General features: G+C 41.6%; 1 protein-coding gene across 1 annotated transcript in view; it reads left to right on the top strand.

The window, feature by feature from the left end:
- The first annotated feature begins 2,970 nt into the window (after positions 1–2,970).
- LOC126252199 (uncharacterized) overlaps positions 2,971–21,104 on the top strand; it is a 35,366-nt gene continuing 17,232 nt past the window's right edge. The window contains exons 1-2 of the mRNA XM_049953070.1: positions 2,971–3,004; positions 5,661–6,176. Of these exons, the coding sequence (XP_049809027.1) occupies positions 2,971–3,004; positions 5,661–6,176 (550 nt within the window). The remainder of the gene's footprint in view (positions 3,005–5,660; positions 6,177–21,104) is intronic.

The raw sequence follows: 21,104 nt of genomic DNA, 5'->3' as shown, positions 1-21,104 counted from the left end.
CATAACCTTTCGACCTGCGTGACAATTCCTTCTGAGTTTGCTTTTATTTCATGATAAGAGGATTAATTTCGTTCTATGGAGCTGCTATTCATATCTATACCATGGTGATAAACACTTTTTTTAATGTGAATAGATATCTGTAGTAACGTCTCATTGATCTGATTACAAAATTGTGTGTTTTGGACAAAATAACAAGTTTCTGTTGGTTAAGTTGACTGAACCAGAGGATTCCAACAATAAACAGGTTATAGGTGGTTTTATACGACTTACCTAGAAAAGAAGACATTCGACTTCCGCACACTAGTCATCAGGATTAAAGAGCACCAAACTTTCGCTGTCCGGAAAGTATCGGCTTCCGTTCCAAATCAGAAGAAAGGAATCTAATGCGCTCATTCACTGCTTAATGAATACTTTATTTACTAGGCTATAGTAGCTTTTTTCACAAAATCTCATGGAAACATCTCTTATACATTGAAATGACAATGTTTTCTGCATCCTAAACGTTTCGTTATCTGGTTGAGACGCCATTGCACCAGCATATATGAGTAGTTTTGCCAGGCCCTTTATATGCAGCCTCACATTTTCCTTCTAGCTGTCAAGATTAGTGACGTGCTCATAAGCAATGAATAATTTAAACTTTGACGAAACAGAATAAATAAGTCGAGTATCTCTTTTGCAATACTTCCAACTAGCGTCTCTAGAATTAAAACCATGTAAACCGAGTTGTCGAAATTTAGTGCAAAAGGCAAGCATTGATTTATCTATCGATCCCTGATTCCAATATCTGTTTTTGGAGTACTCCTGTCAGTAGTTTACGTGTAAACTCGTAAATTTGTGTTAAAATTCTCCCTTTTTTAAATACAGCATTGTTCTACGTTTTCTAAAAAATGTTAGATCATTTACGTTATAAAATGCTGGGTTGTTAATTACACTACTTTATCATAAATTTTTTGCCATAACTAAAATGAAGCTCAGCGGTGTTAGTAAACAATATCAATTTAGCCATAGACAAATAACTTAATGGTTTTAGGAGGAGGTTACGTTTATATACGAAACTAGGAACTGATGAGTGGGAACTACGTATGTGTGACATCCTTAAAATGTATTTCAACCACAGAGAGAGTGGATTACGTTTTAAAATGTTACTTGCAAAACCGTTGGTAATTTAAGCATTAATGGGTTTGTTTATGACATAAGTTTTCTACTGCGATTCACGATTTTTATTTATATTTTGCATGACGCTTTTCGAGAAGTAATTCCCACTTTCAAGTGTATTTTCCGTGGGCTATGTCATTTATTCGTAATGTTTTCGATGTGTGGGGTACTGCGTAGTTCTACTATCTTTAATGAAAAATAAAAATAAAAAATTAATAAAATTTAAAAAAAACACGCATGTCCAATACGACTGGTACTCATAGCACTATGACGCTTGTCTTAATGTTGTCGTGGTGCTTTTTGGTATACAAATAATCATTCTTTAGTAAATCTGAAGGTCCTTCCAGTTATGGACTTGGGTGTCTGATGTACTCTGTCTAGAGATGCAAAGTAGATACGAGTTCCTTCGACAGAATTTCAAAACTTTTTCAAAAGTATTTGCTTAATGGTGGTATTTTGTATTGAGCACAAAAATAATATTAAATCATTTCTCAGTAAACAGTCACAACATTTATTACTGAAACGTATATAAAGTATTTAACTCTCTCATGAAGAGCGCCAAGGGAGCAGGTCTCTACCTAAACGGTGAGACTTGTGCCCTTTGCTAGTGTGCCACTTAGAGCCTGTGCCAGTCACCTTCTGAACCGACAGAGGTACTGCTTCTAGCATCACGCACACAATGAGTGACATGTGGGTGTACTTATTTGTCTTGAGTCGGCCATCTAAGCATTTGACATATTCTGTCATGCATAGTGGTAGCACGGAGTCAAATTGGTTTGGCAGACCAGCAAACGGGCCCACCTGCACACTGGAATCCACCAGGGTTTCATAAGTTCATAGGCTCATAGGAAAGTACCTGCATTCTGAACTAACCGAATACGTGCATTTTTCGAGCGTGTGCCATTAATAACAGATTGTGGCCGTCCACGACTTCAGTCACCGAATGCATCGTGGTATGCCGACCCGACCAGCAGGAGGGTAAAGTATTCGCTGATACAGCGTAGGGCTCCAATATATGTTTCTCAGTACCCTGTTCTTTCGAACCATATTTTTCTTGTTTTTGAATAGTATAGTATAGATGCTTTATGGTGACGTAGTTTTTGTGCCACAACCCGGATTAATGTGTATGAAGTCAGATAAAGCGATTAGTGTTCTGGTTAGTGTCATGTGTCGATCACCAGCTGATCACTTCGTCCACCATAGACCCCATGTTAGTGAAAGCGTTTGTCAAATAAAAATGTTTGTATGACGTTTCTTTAGTCATTTTTGTTGTCTTGTGGTGTTAAGGATGAATATATCTATTGTCATTTAGACCACAACTTCTCCCTGTGTTCTGATTAACATTACCTTGCCTTTTTATTAAGGTCCAGATTCGAAAAGAGTAGTAAGCTTGCGAGGTGCAGTTAACTTGTAGCTCCAGCTGATAATTACAACAGTCATGGTAAAGTCCATCGTAAAATGTCTGCATTTATAGTTATTATACTACCGTCGAAAGCAAATGGGAACTTGAGTTCTTGTCAAATTTTATTGCCAAATTGTTATACGAGGGCCATTCCCAAACTAATGCGCCCTAATCTCTGTGGTGACTTTGAGCATCCGAGCCAAATTACATTGATGTAATTTTTTAATCATACCACTGTGCAGTAGATTTCGTGGCCATGCAATGACCAGCAGCGGTTGAGGAGCCCTCCAAAACGGCGTTTGATACCAATGAGCTTATGAAACAGAAATGTTCAATTCCTCACTGTTCAGCAAACTGCGTCGATTTCAACGTATCACCACTTGCGAAATGTGTGAGGTGTCGACACAATAGGCATGAGTGATGTGAGGCGGCTGGCGCTGTTTTCCAGTAATAGTGAAAATGATGTACACGACAAGCCACTACCTGGACGACACCGCTCAGCAGTCATCTCTTACAATCAACAGCATCCAGTTCAACTCCTACGTGATGATCGGCGGATTACGACAAAGGCATTGTGTGTATACTTAAATATCAGCTGTAGTGTCTTAGGTAAGGTGTTACCCAACCTTAATTATCACAAAGTGTGTGCGACACTGGTCCTGCAGATATACAAGCCAAATCAATCACAAAATGGAAATTTTCCGAAGCTGAAGCAGCAAATTTTCAAAACACCGCCATTTCCAGACGTGAGACGTGGTGTCACCACTACGAGCTGGTACCCTAAAGTCAGCCCATGGAGTGGCGACATGCGAATTCTCCAACGAAGAACTTCAGGGCAGAGCCGTCTGCAGGCTAGGTGATGCGCTCAGTCTTCTGGGAGAGGAAGAATTAAAGCAGCTGTTAATTCTGAAAGCTGATTAGGTTGAAAGACCGAATTTTTAGAGGCAGATCATACATGAGAACTAACTTCCGACTTCAACACGATAACTTCAGACCCCACAACGGTTTTGCGACCATAGATCTCACTGCCAAATTCGGTTGGTCTATCCTATCACACCCATCGCACAGTCCTCATTTAGGACCTGCACTTCCATCTCTTTGACTCTATGTAGAATTGTCTACGTGATCAACATTTTCAGGCTCAGATGCTGTCGTCAAAGCTGCAAGACAATGGTTTGCCTCAGAGTGTTAATCTTTTTACGGCTGAGAAAAGCTGCCTGTAGTTGATCGTTGGCAAAAGTGAATGACGAATGGTACTGTGAAAAAATAACAATATGTAGCTGGACTCGTGCTCTGGTTAACTTTCTTACTACACTTTCAGAGCCTTCTGCAGCTTCCATGTAAATGGAAGGCTTGAAGTCGGCATGAACAACCCAGTTTAATAATTAATTGTTACCCCCGAGGGTATGGTTCAAACGACTCTGAGCACTATGGCACTTAACTTCTGAGGTCATCAGTCCCCTAGAACTTAGAACTACTTAAACCTACGTAACCTAAGGACATCACACACATCCATGCCTGAGGCAGGATTCGAACATGCGACCGTAGCGGTCACGCGGTTCCAGACTGTAGCGCCTAGAACAGCTCGGCCACACCGGCCGGCCCCCTAGGGTATCTGTAATTCGAAGATCCCTTCAGTAGAATTGAAAACTTGAGTATTATATTATTTAGGAACAGTCCACTTCAGTGTGTACTGAAATACAACAAGTGAACGTTACTGATTTCTGTCTGTTAACTTTTTACGCGCTGTAGTAAAGAAAGGCACATGCACAATCCCTTCGAATAACTTCTCAGTGGTTTATTGGGATGATTATAATAATTACTGATGTGGTTGACCTTTAGATTCTGCCACCACGTCAATCAATAGTCTAGTGTTTTATATCTGCTGCTTAGATGATAAGTAGAATATATTTACGTTGATAAGGAAGAGCATAATGGTTCAAATGGCTCTGAGCACTATGGGAGTTAACTTCTGGGGTCATCAGTCCCCTAGAACTTAGAACTACTTACACCTAACAAACCTAAGGACATCACACTCATCCATGCCCGAGGCAGGATTCGAACCTGCGACCGTAGCAGTCGCGCCGTTCCAGACTGTAGCGCCTAGAACCGCTCGGCCACTCCGGCCGGCCAGGAAGAGTATAACTCGTGGTGTTGCACGCAGCACCGTCCTCCTGAATATCTTTAAGTGTCCGCTGAGAGTATCGTTCACATTCCATTGCCTGGCTTTTATCAACAGTGACGCATTCTCTCTCCTCGTGAATCACTGGGGAGAGATTTAGAGTTTAATCCTGCACAACAGCGAGCATTTTGCTGACCAGGAAGTGTTCTAGACAACCTAATCTTATGTTGCTGGCCAAAGTCAGGATTAGAAAACGTTACCTGCAATTCGAGCGCTACCACGTTAACCCTCGTTAGAGATATTCACATCACAAAGGGAATGAAGTTTGGGGGTTTAATGTCCCGTCGGACACTACGTCATTAAAGAGAAAGCTCAAGTTATCATTGCTCGACGAAGGACAGAAATTAGGTAGTGTGTTTCTCAAAGGGACTATCCTGACGTTTTCTCTAAACTAATTTGAAAAGCGAAGTCAAATTTAATCCATATAGTCGGTCACGGAATCGATATGAGCTCCCCCTGAATGCAGTCCCATGCCTTTACTTCATTGTACAGTTGAGAATAACATGACGAGGTCATGTAGGGCGCAAAACGACTTAGCTGTATATAAAATAATCTCTGCTTCCGAAATATTTTTGGAACAAAACTGGCAGTCCCTAACTGCAATCGTCATTCATTATCTGCATTTGAATTCCACTAATGTACGAGGGCTATTAGGAAAGTAAAGAACGATCAGGTGTGAAATGGAAACCACAGTGAAAATCAAAACTGTTTTACTTGCAACACCCCCCCAGCAACACCCCCCCCAGCTACACCCCCCCAGCAACACCCCCCCAGCAACACACCCCCCCCGAGCAACACACACCCCCCCGAGCAACACCCCCCCGAGCAACACCCCCCCGAGCAACACCCCCCCCCCCGAGCAACACCCCCCCCAGCAGCACCCCCCCCAGCAGCACCCCCCAGCAGCACCCCCCCCAGCAGCACCCCCCAGCAGCACCCCCCAGCAGCACCCCCCAGCAGCACCCCCCAGCAGCACCCCCCAGCAGCACCCCCCAGCAGCACCCCCCAGCAGCACCCTCCAGCAGCACCCCCCAGCAGCACCCCCCAGCAGCACCCTCCAGCAACACCCTCCAGCAACACCCTCCAGCAACACCTTCCAGCAACACCTTCCAGCAACACCTTCCAGCAACACCTTCCAGCAACACCTTCCAGCAACACCTTCCAGCAACACCTTCCAGCAACACCTTCCAGCAACACCTTCCAGCAACACCTTCCAGCAACACCTTCCAGCAACACCTTCCAGCAACACCTTCCAGCAACACCTTCCAGCAACACCTTCCAGCAACACCTTCCAGCAACACCTTCCAGCAACACCATCCAGCAACACCATCCAGCAACACCTTCCAGCAACACCATCCAGCAACACCTTCCAGCAACACCATCCAGCAACACCTTCCAGCAACACCATCCAGCAACACCTTCCAGCAACACCATCCAGCAACACCTTCCAGCTACTTCTCTACATAGTCGCTGCTCTGACTTAGACATCTGTAGTAGCGTTGTACAAACTGTCGAATACCCTAATCACAGAAGGCGCCTCCTGTGCTTTCTGACAATTTTCTATGCTGGACTTCAGCTCGCTATCTGTACCAAAATCTTGTCTTTATGGCCAGCGGTTTATCTGAGCACAGATGAAAATCAGAGGGAGCCATGTCCGGGCTGTATGGCGGCTGACCTAACACTTCCCATCAAAAACACTACAGCAGTATCCTCATTGCACTGTGGCCGAGAACTTTCTTGAAAAAGGACATGAATGACAGTTACGTTACGTGGGGTTGCATGATATCAGGAGAAATATCACGGCAGGCATCCATACTTGTCGGCAGGCACTATTTTCTAGGCATCGTTACGCGCTCACTGTGCGCTCAGAATGAGAAACGCGACGTGACGCTATCTGTAGGCATACTACAGGCTCTGCCCAACACATCTGTGCAAAGCTTCATCGGATTTTCACTGTGGTTTCCATTTCGCGATCGAATAGACCTCATATAAGCAAATGGTTCAAATGGCTCTAACCACTGGCACCTAACATCTGAGCTCATCAGTTCCCTAGACTTAGAACTGCTTAGACCTAACTAACCTAAGGACATCACACACATCCATGTGTAAGTGGGCTGTTTAGGTTTTTTTATTGGTAACGCCACCTCTGTATGAAAATCACTGGCTGTGCTGTGTGCAGTCTGTGGCTGCTTTGCATTGTTGTAATACTCGCCATTGTAGTGTTAGGCAGCTGGCTGTGAACAGCACGTAGCGTTGGGCAGTTGGAGGTGAGCCGCCAGCAGTGGTGGATGTGGGGAGAGAGATGGCGGAGTTTTGTAATTTGTCATGAACTGCTATATATATTATGACTATTAAGGTAAATACAGTGTTTGTTCTCTATTAATATCTTTCATTTGCTAACTATCCCTATCAGTAGTTAGTGCCTTCCATAGTTTGAAACTTTTATTTAGCTGGCAGTAGTGGCGCTGGCTGTATTGCAGTAGTGGGAGTAACCAAGTTTTTTGTGAGGTAAGTGATTTGTGAAAAGTACAGGTTAATGTTAGTCAGGGCCATTCTCTTGTAGAGATTATTGAAAGTCAGATTGCGTTGCGCTAAAAATATTGTGCGTCAGTTTAAGCACAGTCCTGCATAATTTTTCCAAAGGGGACGTTTCATATGTCGACCCTTAGCCGAGGATACCTCACTGGAATCTTCTGATTTTTTTCTTGTAGTTTGTGTAATTAGTGTAGCTTTTGTTTATTGCCAGCGCGTAATTATAGAGAGAATTTCCATTGTAGTTGTAGTTTTTCATTGTTGTACAGTAAAACAGTTGTGGTATGCATGTAGATTTGCACCAAGTATTTCGCAGCTGCAATTAACTAGATATTATTTTCAGTGCTATGTTAATGTGTTCCCCTATTTTTGCTCTTCAAATCGTGTTTTTCTGTGTTGTCGTGTGAAACACTGTGACAATAATGGCGTGTGAAAAACGTAACACTAGGCTCCAAAGTAAATTGAGAAATGACAGCGAAGACGAAAGCAGTATGTTAGCGCCGCAGAGTAATGAATTAACTAATGTTCAAAGTAGTAATTTAGTAATTGTGCATAGGGAAATGGAGCGGGCGGCAAACAATGGTGTAGACAGCGAAACAATTAGAAAACAGGGAAGCATTATCGATCGATCGGTCGGCGACAGCTCGCCTCAGGAATCCGAAATGACAGGAAACAATCGCGCAAATGCTGTGGATTCAGGATTTGGGTCCTCACCGTTTTCTCAAATAAGTCAAGACACATTTTCTGCTTGTCAAAATGTGAATGTTGCCGGTGCAACTTCACTGCCGGAAAGCACTGAGGAACGTGTTTCAGACACCAGTGCATTGTTATTACAGTTAATGCAACAAATGGGACAAAGGCTACAAAAGTTAGACACAACGCTTGAACAAAATCAGAAACAAATGGAACAAAAGCAGAGTCAAACACAGCAAAAGTTAGACACAATGGAACAAAATCAGAGACAAACACAGCAACAGCTACAAAAGTTAGACTCATTGGAACAAACTCTTGAAAAAACACGTGACGATTTAACTACTGAGTTACATCACATTGAATCGAAATGTCAAGAAGTCTGTAACGACGTAAAAACCCAAATTTGTGAGCATTTCCAACCTATTTTTTCGCGTCATGAAAATGCACTACAGAATCACGAAGCAGCCATAAAAGAACTGCAAACTACTGTTCATGAAAATCATGAGACCTTGCAAGCTAAATTTGACTCAGTTGCATCTACCGATTCGGTTACGCAACTTGCAAAAACTCAGGAAAATTTCAAGGACACAGTAAATACTCTGAAACTTGGTTCAGAAGAACACACTGAGGAAATAAGTACACTATCGGAGAAAGTAGCCGAATTTTCGGATCAGTTCACTAACTTATCTACGAAGGTAGATGATAATCTGAACGACACAAAACCGGTAGTCTTTAATGACACAGAAGAGAGCGAACAAATTAGGAAACTGAAACAAAATCTGAATCAAATTAATACGCAACACCAAAGAGAAATCCGCGAAGTACAAGATCAGCTGACACAGGTAATACAAGAATCACGTATTTCAGAGGACACTCGCGCCCCAATACGGGAAGAGGGACATAGAAATACGGATCAACCACAAAATAATAACACAGGACACTTCGGAAATTATGAAAGAAATTGGCAAGGTGCACCGAATTTTGAGATAGAACCGCCGACACGACGTAACAATGACCGATATGCTACTCGCCGACACGATGATTTTGACTATAAGCTGTTTATTACTACACGTAAATTCAAAACGTTTAAGAATTCTGCCAACGACATTCATCCACAAGCGTGGCTCCATCAATTCTCTCATTGTTTTCCTCCAAACTGCTCATTGGAGCACAGGTTAGAATTTATGTGTGGCTACTTAGAGAATGAACCAGCTGTAAGAATGCGATCGGTCATTCACGATTGTCACAGTGAAGGAGAATTGTATCACGCATTCCTCTCAGCATATTGGTCTCAAGCTACACAACACCGAGTAAAACATAGCATCATAATGAAAACATTTCGAACAATCTGAGTTTTCCAGTCTTGTCAAATATTTTGAAGACATGTTACACAAGAATCAGTATCTTTCAAACCCATACAGCCCCTCAGAACTCATCCGCATTTGCTTAATCAAATTGCCTGAACATTTACGACATATTATTTTAGCAGGACGTTGCAAAGACGACATTGAAGCGTTTCAGGGACTCTTACAAGAATTAGAAATTGACACTGACAATCGCGAAACGCGAAAACATGAAAACAACAATTACAGGTCACATCCGCCACATTTCCGTGATGACAGAAATAATAACTGGACACGACAAAGCTATTCTCACAACACAAATCGTGACCAAAACAGACACCACCCTTATGACAACCGCTGGCACAATAATAGATACAGAGAAAGATCGCATTTCCGTAGTAATGAATATGACAGAAATAACCATAGAAACAGACAATATGGGAATCAGAACTATTATTATCAAGGGAGACAGAATAATTTCAGACGCAACAGTTCAGCGCGCAGTTACGATTCAGGGAGAAATTCTCCACCACGTGACGGACAAGGAAGAAACTACGGAACCTACCGACATGACGACAGACGATATATTCGTAACGACAGACCTGAATTGCATCAGAACTGGCGGGATTTAAACAGGGCAGGGCCTTCTCGTCAGAGTGAATATGTAGAAGTTAGGTCTCCTAATCCCAATAACGGCGCGCGCCAACAAAGAGACAGACAATGACTCGCACAAGCAGGCAGCCGTGTGCGCCCGCTGGCTCCGAGAAAAATAACTTAAGACGCTAGCCTTGAGAAAAATTTTAGCATTCTTTACCGATGTATAAAACATGACAATTGCTTTTCAGTTGAAAAGTCTGAGTACTATGAAGAGTAAAGGTTTACACAACATTTCGCATGTAAAACCGTTTATTGAAAGATAATCTGCTTTTTAACTTTGTCTTTGCCATAAAACTTTTCACTTCACATTTCTAGTATGCTTTGTCAGACTTAAGAAACTGTTAACATGCAACAATGTTTGAAGTTAAATATCCAGTCAAGAACCTAGGGAACATTTTTAAACAGATATTACGAATGCATTGTTATAGTGAACAGACGACACAGTGTTGTATGTGTGCATTCTTGCTTGTTTGTTGCACGATTACGTAACGAATATAAGGCTCACATACTAAGAACATTTACCAGTACTGCTAATGAGATTTTAATGCAACATTTTGGTTTATTTGAAAATACATTCTGAATTTAAAGTGCTTTCTGAGAGATACCAGATGACACAGAGGTTAGTTTATGTGACAGCTACACGATTTTATCACGACGCTACTAATGAGTGACAATTTACAATGTTGCTTTTGCGGTGTATCTGTTTTACATCTGCACAGTTTTTCTGAATTCTTCTGGAAAGTAAAACATGTTTTAGTATTTAACTTTTGTGGTATGGCTACAATGAGACAGCCTTTTTCGTGGCACAACAATACGTTACAGTACAGTACTTTCTTCATCACAACAATAAGCGTAATAACTACGATATCTATACGCAAAGCATTTCACTTTTGTTTATCATGAGGTAAGTACATTGACTTCTGCAGAACTTAGCTTTCGGAGGACGATAACTACGACACTTCCACAGAGATTATGTTGCGACAAGACGCACAGTTTAGCGCTACAGTACACGTATTTGAGTGATTAATTTTGTACTTGAAACATTTATTTTTAAAGATTTTTGAACTGCAAAGAAAGTTTTCCGTGATACATTTCATTCCATTGCTGTAATCTGTAACACCTGAGGGTATAATTACATTAATCCTCAGGGGGGTACACGCTTACTTTGTGTACCATGTGTTTGGCATGCACAAGGAGCCCTAGCTAATATGGTATTTGCTTATACAACTTTACACATCGGTACCATATTTCTCTAACACAGAATTACACAGCTATCAGATCATTTAACTGAGAGAGAAACATTTTTTCTTACTACGTCAGTGACAGATGTTTACGCAATTACACAGTTGGATACCTTCACACTTATGAAATTGTATTTTGTCTGTACTTTGTAAACTGTTCATATTTTTTCGGAACCATTGTGATACTATGAGAGCTTTGAATGATGTATTTGGTATGAGATCATGATTTTTAAGGTACGTTTGAGGTAGATGACACTATTGAAATGAGCAGAGAATATTTTTTTAGGGTTTTGAAATTATTCCAGGAAGCTACGACGATTTTGAGATTTGGCTGAGGTTTTATGATGTTATGATGACGATGTGTATTACGCTGTTGCGGTATGTTTATGATAAAGAAGCTGATGCTATATGAGGAATTTTATTATGCTATGTATCTTATGATGAAGTATTGAAGAAGCGTCGACGAATTTGTATATGTGTAATAAGGTAAGGAGTAATGAATAGTGATTTAGGGCCTCTGACTTGTGAAGAAGTATGTTGGAAACCAAGAATTGTACTTTAAGAGTTATGAAATTTGTGTAAATGCGTGACTGTATCACAATGCTGACGAATATTTTTTTTGGACACTTATATTTATAGGATTTTGTTTCTACAGATTGGTAACGCAAATTCTCAACCTGTGAATTTTTTTTTATATAAGACTGCCACTGTAGCGGAAACTGCTGTCGTAAATATTTCCGTACGAAAGTTAAGTGACCACCTGCACGTAAATGCGTCGCGGGCACCCACCTGGGCGACAGCGGCCCGAAGAAAAAAAAAAAAAGCCATTCGCCTTCCAGCGGCACAGATAGAAAAAAAAAGGTGACGTTCCTTTGTAGAAAGCATTGTAAATACGAGACGCTAATAATAGCTTGGAAACATTCTTACATCTGCACACCTGATTAGGACAAGTGTCTATCTATGAGAATTGAGAGAAATGCCATATGGCTTGCTTTATGTATTTATTTACTCATTTTGTTTAATATCTAGTTTCTAGCTGCACTGCAGCACTGGTTAAAATAAAATTTTATAGATGTACTAATATAAATATTTTCTGTCTCCAGATCCAGTAAATAATTTTATGATCTATTCAAAAAAATGAAGGAGCATAAAAAGATATTTCCCTTCACAGGAATTGCATACGGAATTTTCTTTTCAACTACTGGGTAATTTTTTTTTGGTAGAATAACTTCTTGTGGTGCACCACTTTAATTACTTAGACATTAAGATGTGATTATACATTTCCCTTATCTGCATTGTTGTCTTTACTGTAATATTTTTCTGCTTGAGCGTTGTCATGTTTAGATATAATTTATTGCTTTTGCTTCTGCTGTTTGCCAGGCATAATGTTACTGAATTTGACTTTGTATTACGCTGTTAAGCCAGTTTTACTAATGATTTATTTTTATTGTTTGCTGCACATTGCCTTAGATTAGTTGTAATATTACAATTGCTTTGCTAATTTCTTAATGCTGCTTGCTTCGCAAATCTGCGTTTTTTTATTGCTGTTTATATTAATTGTCTTATGTGATGCTGCATTGCCTCGTCCCTTAGTTTAGCATCTGAGCTCAGTAGATTTAAGTTAGCTTAAGAGGGGTAGACTATATAAGAAACAGATTTGGCAAAAATGAGTATTGTGCACTAAGAAATAATTATTTCGAAAGAAATATGAACAGAGTAGAGAAAGCAGGTATAGATAGGACTTTTTGGGAATAATGATGAACGAAGGGAGATCTCCAAGAACAAAAAAGGTTTTGTTCGCAAAATACTGCAGTACCAAAAGTTACACTGAAAACGAACCCTGTCCTTTCCATTGTGTTATCCCCCTATGTGTTTGTGTACCCTTGTGTATTTGTTTTCTTCCTGTCTCTGTGTAGTTTCATAGAACTTTTTTCTCTTCTAATACTCAGCTACATGAACTACGATGAGGAATACTGTTATCCTCAAATATAATTTGCATTGATACTATGTTATTTACTTTGTAAAGATGCTTAGACATTATTTATCTGTTTTGTTTTAATGCTCATGGGTGAAGTTGATGTTTCGAAAGTTACTCTTATCTTTTATGTATGTACTCTTGTCATAATTCCTGTAACACTGACGTATATGTCTATTTTTATTCTTTTGTAAAGCCCATATTACTACAAGTGTTATCTGTATTGTTATGTTCTTTAATGATGTATTTTGTACCTTTGTTATTGTGTTCTTATCTTATAAAATTGTAATTGACACCAGTTCATCAAATTAAGTAACTTGTAAGTTACATTTCACTGCACACGTTTCTGTTGGTCATAGTATATGGACAATATGTGAGAAGTAGTGACTGTTAGTGTTTGCACGTGTGTTAATAATTCAGCAAGGGACTGGATAACAGCATTGCTGGTTCTAAGGACAATTCCAAAAACTTTGTGAGTGCACAAGTGGTGGTTATGGACTTGCTATATTATCCGCAAGACTCTTCGATGATGATTGTGCACCTGCACAGTCGCAACAGATGGCTGCTGGCCATCTCTACAAGGACTACAGTGGGTCTGCACCTTTGATGACCTACCAGTACCATTATCTCTACAAGGACTACAGTGGGTCTGCGTCTTTGCTGACTCACCAGTACCATTATCTCTACAAGGACTACAGTGGGTCTGCACCTCTGGTGGCCCACCAATACCGTAATCTCTACCAGGACTACAGTGGGTCTGCTCTGTGATGACCTACCTACCAATATTCTTCAAAACTTTGACTGACTCAGCTGTGGGTTTGCTCTGTTGTGGCCCATTACCTGCCGGCATGTCAAGAGTCAGCACTGTCTTTCCGTTGGAAGGACAACGATACTTCTTCAAGACTGCATAGAAATCCATTACTTCCATGTGCATTTTCTTTTACTGCTCAGACTTTGAGAAAAATACTGCAATGTGATGAATGATCAGGACTGTCTTTATGGACTGTGAGAAAATTTTAGCTTTTGACCAACATTGTATCAATAAGTGTGTGCATTTGATTTCTTTGTTATTGTAATTATGAAAATTTTTTTTCAAATCTGTATTGGGCACTGCCCAAACCAATTTGTAAAATTTTTTGTGAGGAGCATGGGGGCTATGTAAGTAGGCTGTTTAGGTTTTTGTATTGGTAACGCCACCTCTGTATGAAAATCACTGGCTGTGCTGTGTGCAGTCTGTGGCTGCTTTGCATTGTTGTAATACTCGCCATTGTAGTGTTAGGCAGCTGGCTGTGAACAGCGCGTAGCGTTGGGCAGTTGGAGGTGAGCCGCCAGCAGTGGTGGATGTGGGGAGAGAGATGGCGGAGTTTTGTAATTTGTCATGAACTGCTATATATATTATGACTATTAAGGTAAATACAGTGTTTGTTCTCTATTAATATCTTTCATTTGCTAACTATCCCTATCAGTAGTTAGTGCCTTCCATAGTTTGAAACTTTTATTTAGCTGGCAGTAGTGGCGCTGGCTGTATTGCAGTAGTGGGAGTAACCAAGTTTTTTGTGAGGTAAGTGATTTGTGAAAAGTACAGGTTAATGTTAGTCAGGGCCATTCTCTTGTAGAGATTATTGAAAGTCAGATTGCGTTGCGCTAAAAATATTGTGCGTCGGTTTAAGCACAGTCCTGCATAATTTTTCCAAAGGGGACGTTTCACATGCTTGAGGCAGGATTCGAACCTGCGACCGTAGCAGCAGCGCGGTTCTGCGCTGAAGCCTGCCATCTCTCTCTCTCTCTCTCTCTCTCTCTCTCTCTCTCTCTCTCTCTCTCTCTCTCTGTGTGTGTGTGTGTGTGTGTGTGTGTGTGTGTGTGTGTGTGTGTAGAACAGCTCGGCCACTCGGTCATAGCGGCCTCTCGTCATTTCCATGCATCACCATCTTCACTTATGCGTAAACAGGTTGTTCCTGCATGTTTCTAATGCCATCTACTGACCCTGGATTAGGCTGTCGTCTGGGTGTTTTCTTATCTCTTGGAATTCATCAAAGAACTACGTTGGTCCGTCTGCCACCTACGTCCCTCTCACATCGGATATTTCCTTGTTTCAGTCCCTCCAGATGCACTCAGGCTGCTGTCAAACAAATATCCGAGATCTTTCCCGGGTATAAAAGGTGACTGGTGCAATGGTCTCACCACACCACCTCCCCTAGAGCTGCGGTGAAGAAAGGCTGCACTCCGCCTTCAGTGGTCCCAGTAACCTGGTCATCGGCATGCGCCACGGACTTTACCTTTCTTAACACGCCAATCTATTCTCAGAGACAGTAGTTCGTTTCCTATCTCTTTTTTAGCAATAACCACCTTGCCTCCCTCCATAGCACGCTCATAAACACTGTTCTTGAATGGTTATCGCATTAAAAAGACATTTCGTTTCTGTAAATCAGTATTTGTAACGTACATCAGATGATTTGTATTGAGAATTCTGTTTCTTACTTTACCAGAACCACTCGAGTCAACAATTACTGTTCTATTTGCTGATCTTCCTGCAAATCCATTCATTTCATTCAACTTAATTGTTAACTTTACTGCTTCTCCGAAATGTTGGCAATACACTAAGGCAACTAAAAATATTCAAATGTTCAAATGTGTGTGAAATATTATGGAACTTAACTGCTAAGGTCATCAGTCCCTAAGCTTACACACTACTTAACCTAAATTATCCTAAGGACAAACACACACACCCATGCTCGAGGGAGGACTCGAACCTCCGCCGGGACCAGCCGCACAGTCCATGACTGCAGCGCCCTGCTGGCCACAGTGGCCGAGCGGTTCTAGGCGCTATATATAGTCTCGAATCGCGCTACCGCTACGGTCACAGGTTCGAATCCTGCCTCGGGCATGGATGTGTGTGATGTCCTTAGGTTAATTAGGTTTAAGTAGGTCTAACTTCTAGGGGACTGATGACCTTAGCAGTTAAGTCCCATAGTGCTCAGAGCCATTTGAACCTTTTTGCAGCGCCCGAGACCGCTCGGCTAATCCCGCGCGGCTGAGGCAACTAAATTCAAGGGCTATCACCTAATATCTTCTCAGACCTCCTATTCTCCCGCGTAGTGCAGCAACATGACGTGGCATGCGCTTAGCAAGTCGTTGCAGGTCCGGTGCATAAATATTGACCCGAGCTGGCTCTATAGCCGTCCACAATTTTGAAAGTGTTGCCGGTGCAGAATTTTGTGCACGAACTGACCTCTCCATTATTTCCATATCGGGCGATATGGGTGGCCAAATCAGTGGATCGAATTGTCTAGAATGTTCTTCAAACCAATCGCGAACAATTGTGGCCCAGTGACACGACGTGTTGTAATTCATAAAAAAAAAAAAACCATAGTTGCTTGAGAACATGAAATCCATGAATGGCGGCAAATGCTGTCAAAGTAGCCGAAGTTAATCGTTTCTAGTCAATGGTCGGTTTGGTTGGATCGGAAGACCGAGTTCATTCCATGTAAACACAGCCTATACCATTACGTCGCCACCACTATATTGCACAGTCGTTTGTTGAAAACTTGAGTAATGGCTTTGTTGCGTCTGTGCCAAACTGTAACCATGCGATCAGCTATTACCAACTGAAATCGGGACTCATCTGTCCAGCCCAACGTTTTCCAGTTGTCCATGGTCCAGCCGATATGGGCACGAGCCCACGAGAGGCGCTGCTTGCGACGTCACGGTGTTAGCGAAGACACTCACGTCGGTCGCCTGCTGCCACAGCCCATTAACACGACATTTCGCCACTCTTTCCAAAAGGATACATTCTTCGTGCATCCCACATTGATTACTGTGGTTATTTCACGTAGTGTTACTTGTCTCTTAGCACCGACACCGCCGCGCGGAATGGCCGGGTTGTTAGAGGCGACATGTCACTGATTGCGCGGCCTCTCCCGCCGGAGGTTCGAGTACTCCGTCGGGCGTGTGTGTGTGTGTGTGTGTGTGTGTGTGTGTGTGTGTGTGTGTGTGTGTGTGTGTGTGTGTTTTTGTTCTTAGCATAAGTTTGTTTAAGTAGTGTGTACGTCTAGGGACAGATGACCTCAGCAGTTTGGTTCCTTAGGAATTCACACGCATTTGAACATTGGAGTACCGACGCCTTTACGGAAGTGCCGCTGCTGTCAGTCGATGAAAGAAGGCCGTCGGCCACTGTCCATGGTGAGAAGTAATGACTGAAATTTTGGTATTCCAGGAACACGCTTGACTCTGTGGCTATCTGAATATTCAGTTCCCAAACGATTTCCGAAATGGAATGTCCCACGCTACTTGCTCCAACTGGCATTCCGCATTCTACATCTACATGGTTACTCTGCAATTCACAATAAAGTGCCTGGCAAAGGGTTCATCGAACCATTTTCATGCTACTTCTCTACCATTCCACTCTCGAATGGCGCTTGGGAAAGAGGAACACCTAAATCGTTCCGTTCTAGCTCTGATTTCTCTTATTTTATTATGATGATCATTTCTCCCTACGTAAGTGGGTGTCAACAAAGTATTTTCGCATTCGGAAGAGAAAGTTGGTGATTGAAATTCCGTAAATAGATCTCGCCACAAAGAAAACCACCTTTGTTTCATCGACTACCACCCCAACTCGCGTATCATATCAGTGACACTCTCACCCCTATTGTGCGATAACACGAAAAGAGCTGCCCTTCTTTACGCTTCTTCTATGTCCTCCGTCAATCCTACCTGGTAAGGATCCCATACCGCGCAGCAGTATTCCAGCAGAGGACGGACAAGTGTAATGTAGGCTGTCTCTTTTGTGGGTTTGTCGCATCTTCTAAGTGTTCAGCCAACAAAGCGCAGTCTTTGTTTCGCCTTCCCCCCAATGTTATCTATGTGGTTTTTCCAACGTAAGTTGTTCGTAAATGTAATTCCTAGGTATTTAGTCGAATTGACAGCCCTTAGATTTGTGCGATTTATCGTATACCTAAAATTTATCAGATTTCTTTTACTACCCATGTGGATGACCTCGCATTTTTCTTTGTTTAGTGCCAATTGCCACTTTTCACACCATATAGAAATTCTCTCTAGATCATTTTGTAATTGGAACTGATGGTCTGATGATTTTACTAGACGGTAAATTACAGTGTCATCTGCAAACAATCTAAGGGGGCTGATCAGATTATCACCTAGATCATTTATGTAAATCAGGAACAGCAGAGGATCAATGACACTACCTTGCGGAACGCCAGATATCACTTCCGTTCTACTCGATGACTTACCGTCTGTCACTAAAAACTGTGGCCTCTCTGAGAGGAAATCACGAATCCAGTCACACAACTGAGACGATACTACATGTGCACGCAATTTGATTGATAGTCGCTTGTGAGGAACGGTACCAAAAGTCTTCTGGAAATTTAGGAATATGGAACCGATTTGAGATCGAATCGAACTCTCTAGCGCAACCGTAATAACATCGGAAACCTTTCACATGAATTACCTGAGGACAAATGATAGCTTCGCCAATGCACTGCCACAATTCGTAAACGGTCCATTTCAACACGGGTAATGTGTCACGAAGCAAATACCGTCTGCACTGCCGGAATGTTACGTGATACCACGTACTTTTAAGTTTGTGATTATTACAGCGCCATCTGTCACAAAGCGAAAAAAGTGGTCCAACAAAAAAATTCATATTTTCTTACGTACTACACGAATATGTAATAAAAATGGGGGGGGGAGTCCTATTTAAAAAAACGCAGTTGATATCCGTTTGACCTATGGCAGCGCCATCTAGCGGGCCAACCATAGCGCCATCTGGTTTCCCCCTTCAAGCTAGACAAGTTTCGTTCTTTGTAGTTTTTTCGTTTGATGCTTATTTCGTGAGATATTTGGCCCGTTCACGATCAATGGACCACCCTGTAATTGCGTTTGTGCGCTTTAATTATGAAGAGGCATACCTATTTTATGAAAACAAAGTCCTAATGTACTGCAACCATAGTGGCATCGTCAAATGTTAAATGCAAAATCAGCACCAGCATCGCCAAATATATATAAATAACATATGCACGACTCGTGTTGTCAGTAGCACTAGTGTTCCAAACAAGCTGCCATAGAGTAGCCACAAGATGTTTGTGTTGCAAGTACACCAGATGTCGCTAATGTAGGCATACACTAGTTTTCAATGATTAATTGAACAGCGTAAAATAAAGGGGGATACAATAGATGAAGTCTCTAATGAGCGTATAACGTATAAAAGGCAATACAGTAATAAAAATCCATGAAGTAGAACACGACAAAAGTCGGATTGTTAATAAGAGAGAGTTAAGAGATAGTCGTTGGCATATGCTCAAGTGCCATTCTAGATAATGACGTAAGTAATAAACACCTTTGAATGTGCACGGAATAATATTTAAAAAAACTATAAAACGAATCGCTAAAGAAGCCACAATGAAAAGAAACATAGTGCTGCACATAATCAGCGCCCTCTGTTAGCGCTAACGCCAGAATTACTCATAGGCGAGAAGTGTTTAGAGGAACATGACCGCCAGAGGGCCCGTCCTGCCTAACTGATGGTTGTTGGCTCTATTTGGAACTTTGTAGGTGGAGACAGCAACACAGAATCCCGAGAGGACATTAAGGCAGACAGAACAACTGCCATGAGGAATTTAGGGACATAACAACAGATGCCACAGACAGTTATGGTATAATGAATCCAGAACAAATGAAACCGACAGAACAGTAGTGTGGCAAGAAGAGTAGGTGCAGGTCCTTGCAGAAGGACTGCAGTACTAGAAGATCGTACTGTCTCTGAGGAATATACGGATAACAACAATTTAAATCCGAGTAGGTTTTTCACGCAGTGTCACCACGAACAGACTGGAAGAGATTACTAGAAACTCGGTTCAGATTGTGACTGTACAAACCCCCATTAGTAGATGGATATTTCTAGTATGCAAGGATTGCTTTGTGGAGAGCGAGAGCACTAAATGGTGCGTGATTCGCGGAAGCGCGTGGCGCGCCAGCGCGGTATTTGCAATGGTCGGTGGGACGCCTCCATCGCCACGTGGCCTGCAGCTTGGGGCATTGTTTGGTTTTTCGCGCTTTACGCGAAAACTATGTAACTTACGGTGAAGAGCGATGCAGCAGTGGATTGTCGTCAGCAATATGCACCTTCTGAAAGATCGATGTTTATTTCAAGTCACGAGACGCAAAAGTTATAGTAACCTCAAAATCGGTTAATATCACGAATACTGAAAGATTAATAAAAATAATAAATAACTTACAGGGATGAGCGAGCATTCATTAAAAACGTTTCGACATAGCGGATCGAGTGCCGTAGTCATATGTTAAGATTCATAAATAATTAAGCCCGTAAAGAGCTTTAAAGAAAGTTTGAGGGAAAATTGTTTATAAAATTCAATATAAAATCCATGACGTAAAGAACTGCACTATATATATTATTTTGGGTGGCATCACACGTATTTTAAACTAGTTAAGTTTTACTATACACTTAACTTGCAATAGTTTTCATTGTTTGCAAATTATTATTAACATTTATTGTCCATAATTAATTAATTATTATAGACATGAAGATTTTGAGCAGTGCAGTGTGTAGATTGCTATAGATTACGTCTAAATGCAGTGCTATATGCAGTTGAATGTTAAAACTTTGCAGCACAGATGTAAACAAACAAATTTGCGCTAAGTGGCGAAATTTTGCAAAACAAACTTGATTTGCGGGCGATAGAATAATCCTAGAAATTGATGTAACATAGTAAGTGGTTCCGATGGTATGCGTATTTCTGTCGAGGGATGTATGTATCAAAATTTTTAATCTTAACTGGTGAGACTGGTACTTAAATAGCCAGGGGGTTGACGTCCGAGCCTATATAAGCGAGCGGCCATCTTGCCCAGGGGTCAGTCGTTTGTCAGTCGCTGTGGAGGGTGGGTGGCGAAC

Source organism: Schistocerca nitens, chromosome 4 (assembly GCF_023898315.1).
Source record: "Schistocerca nitens isolate TAMUIC-IGC-003100 chromosome 4, iqSchNite1.1, whole genome shotgun sequence".
In the NCBI taxonomy this organism is placed as follows: Eukaryota; Metazoa; Arthropoda; class Insecta; order Orthoptera; family Acrididae; genus Schistocerca; species Schistocerca nitens.
Note: the sequence above shows the minus strand (reverse complement) of the source record. Positions and strands in the feature narration are given on the sequence as shown.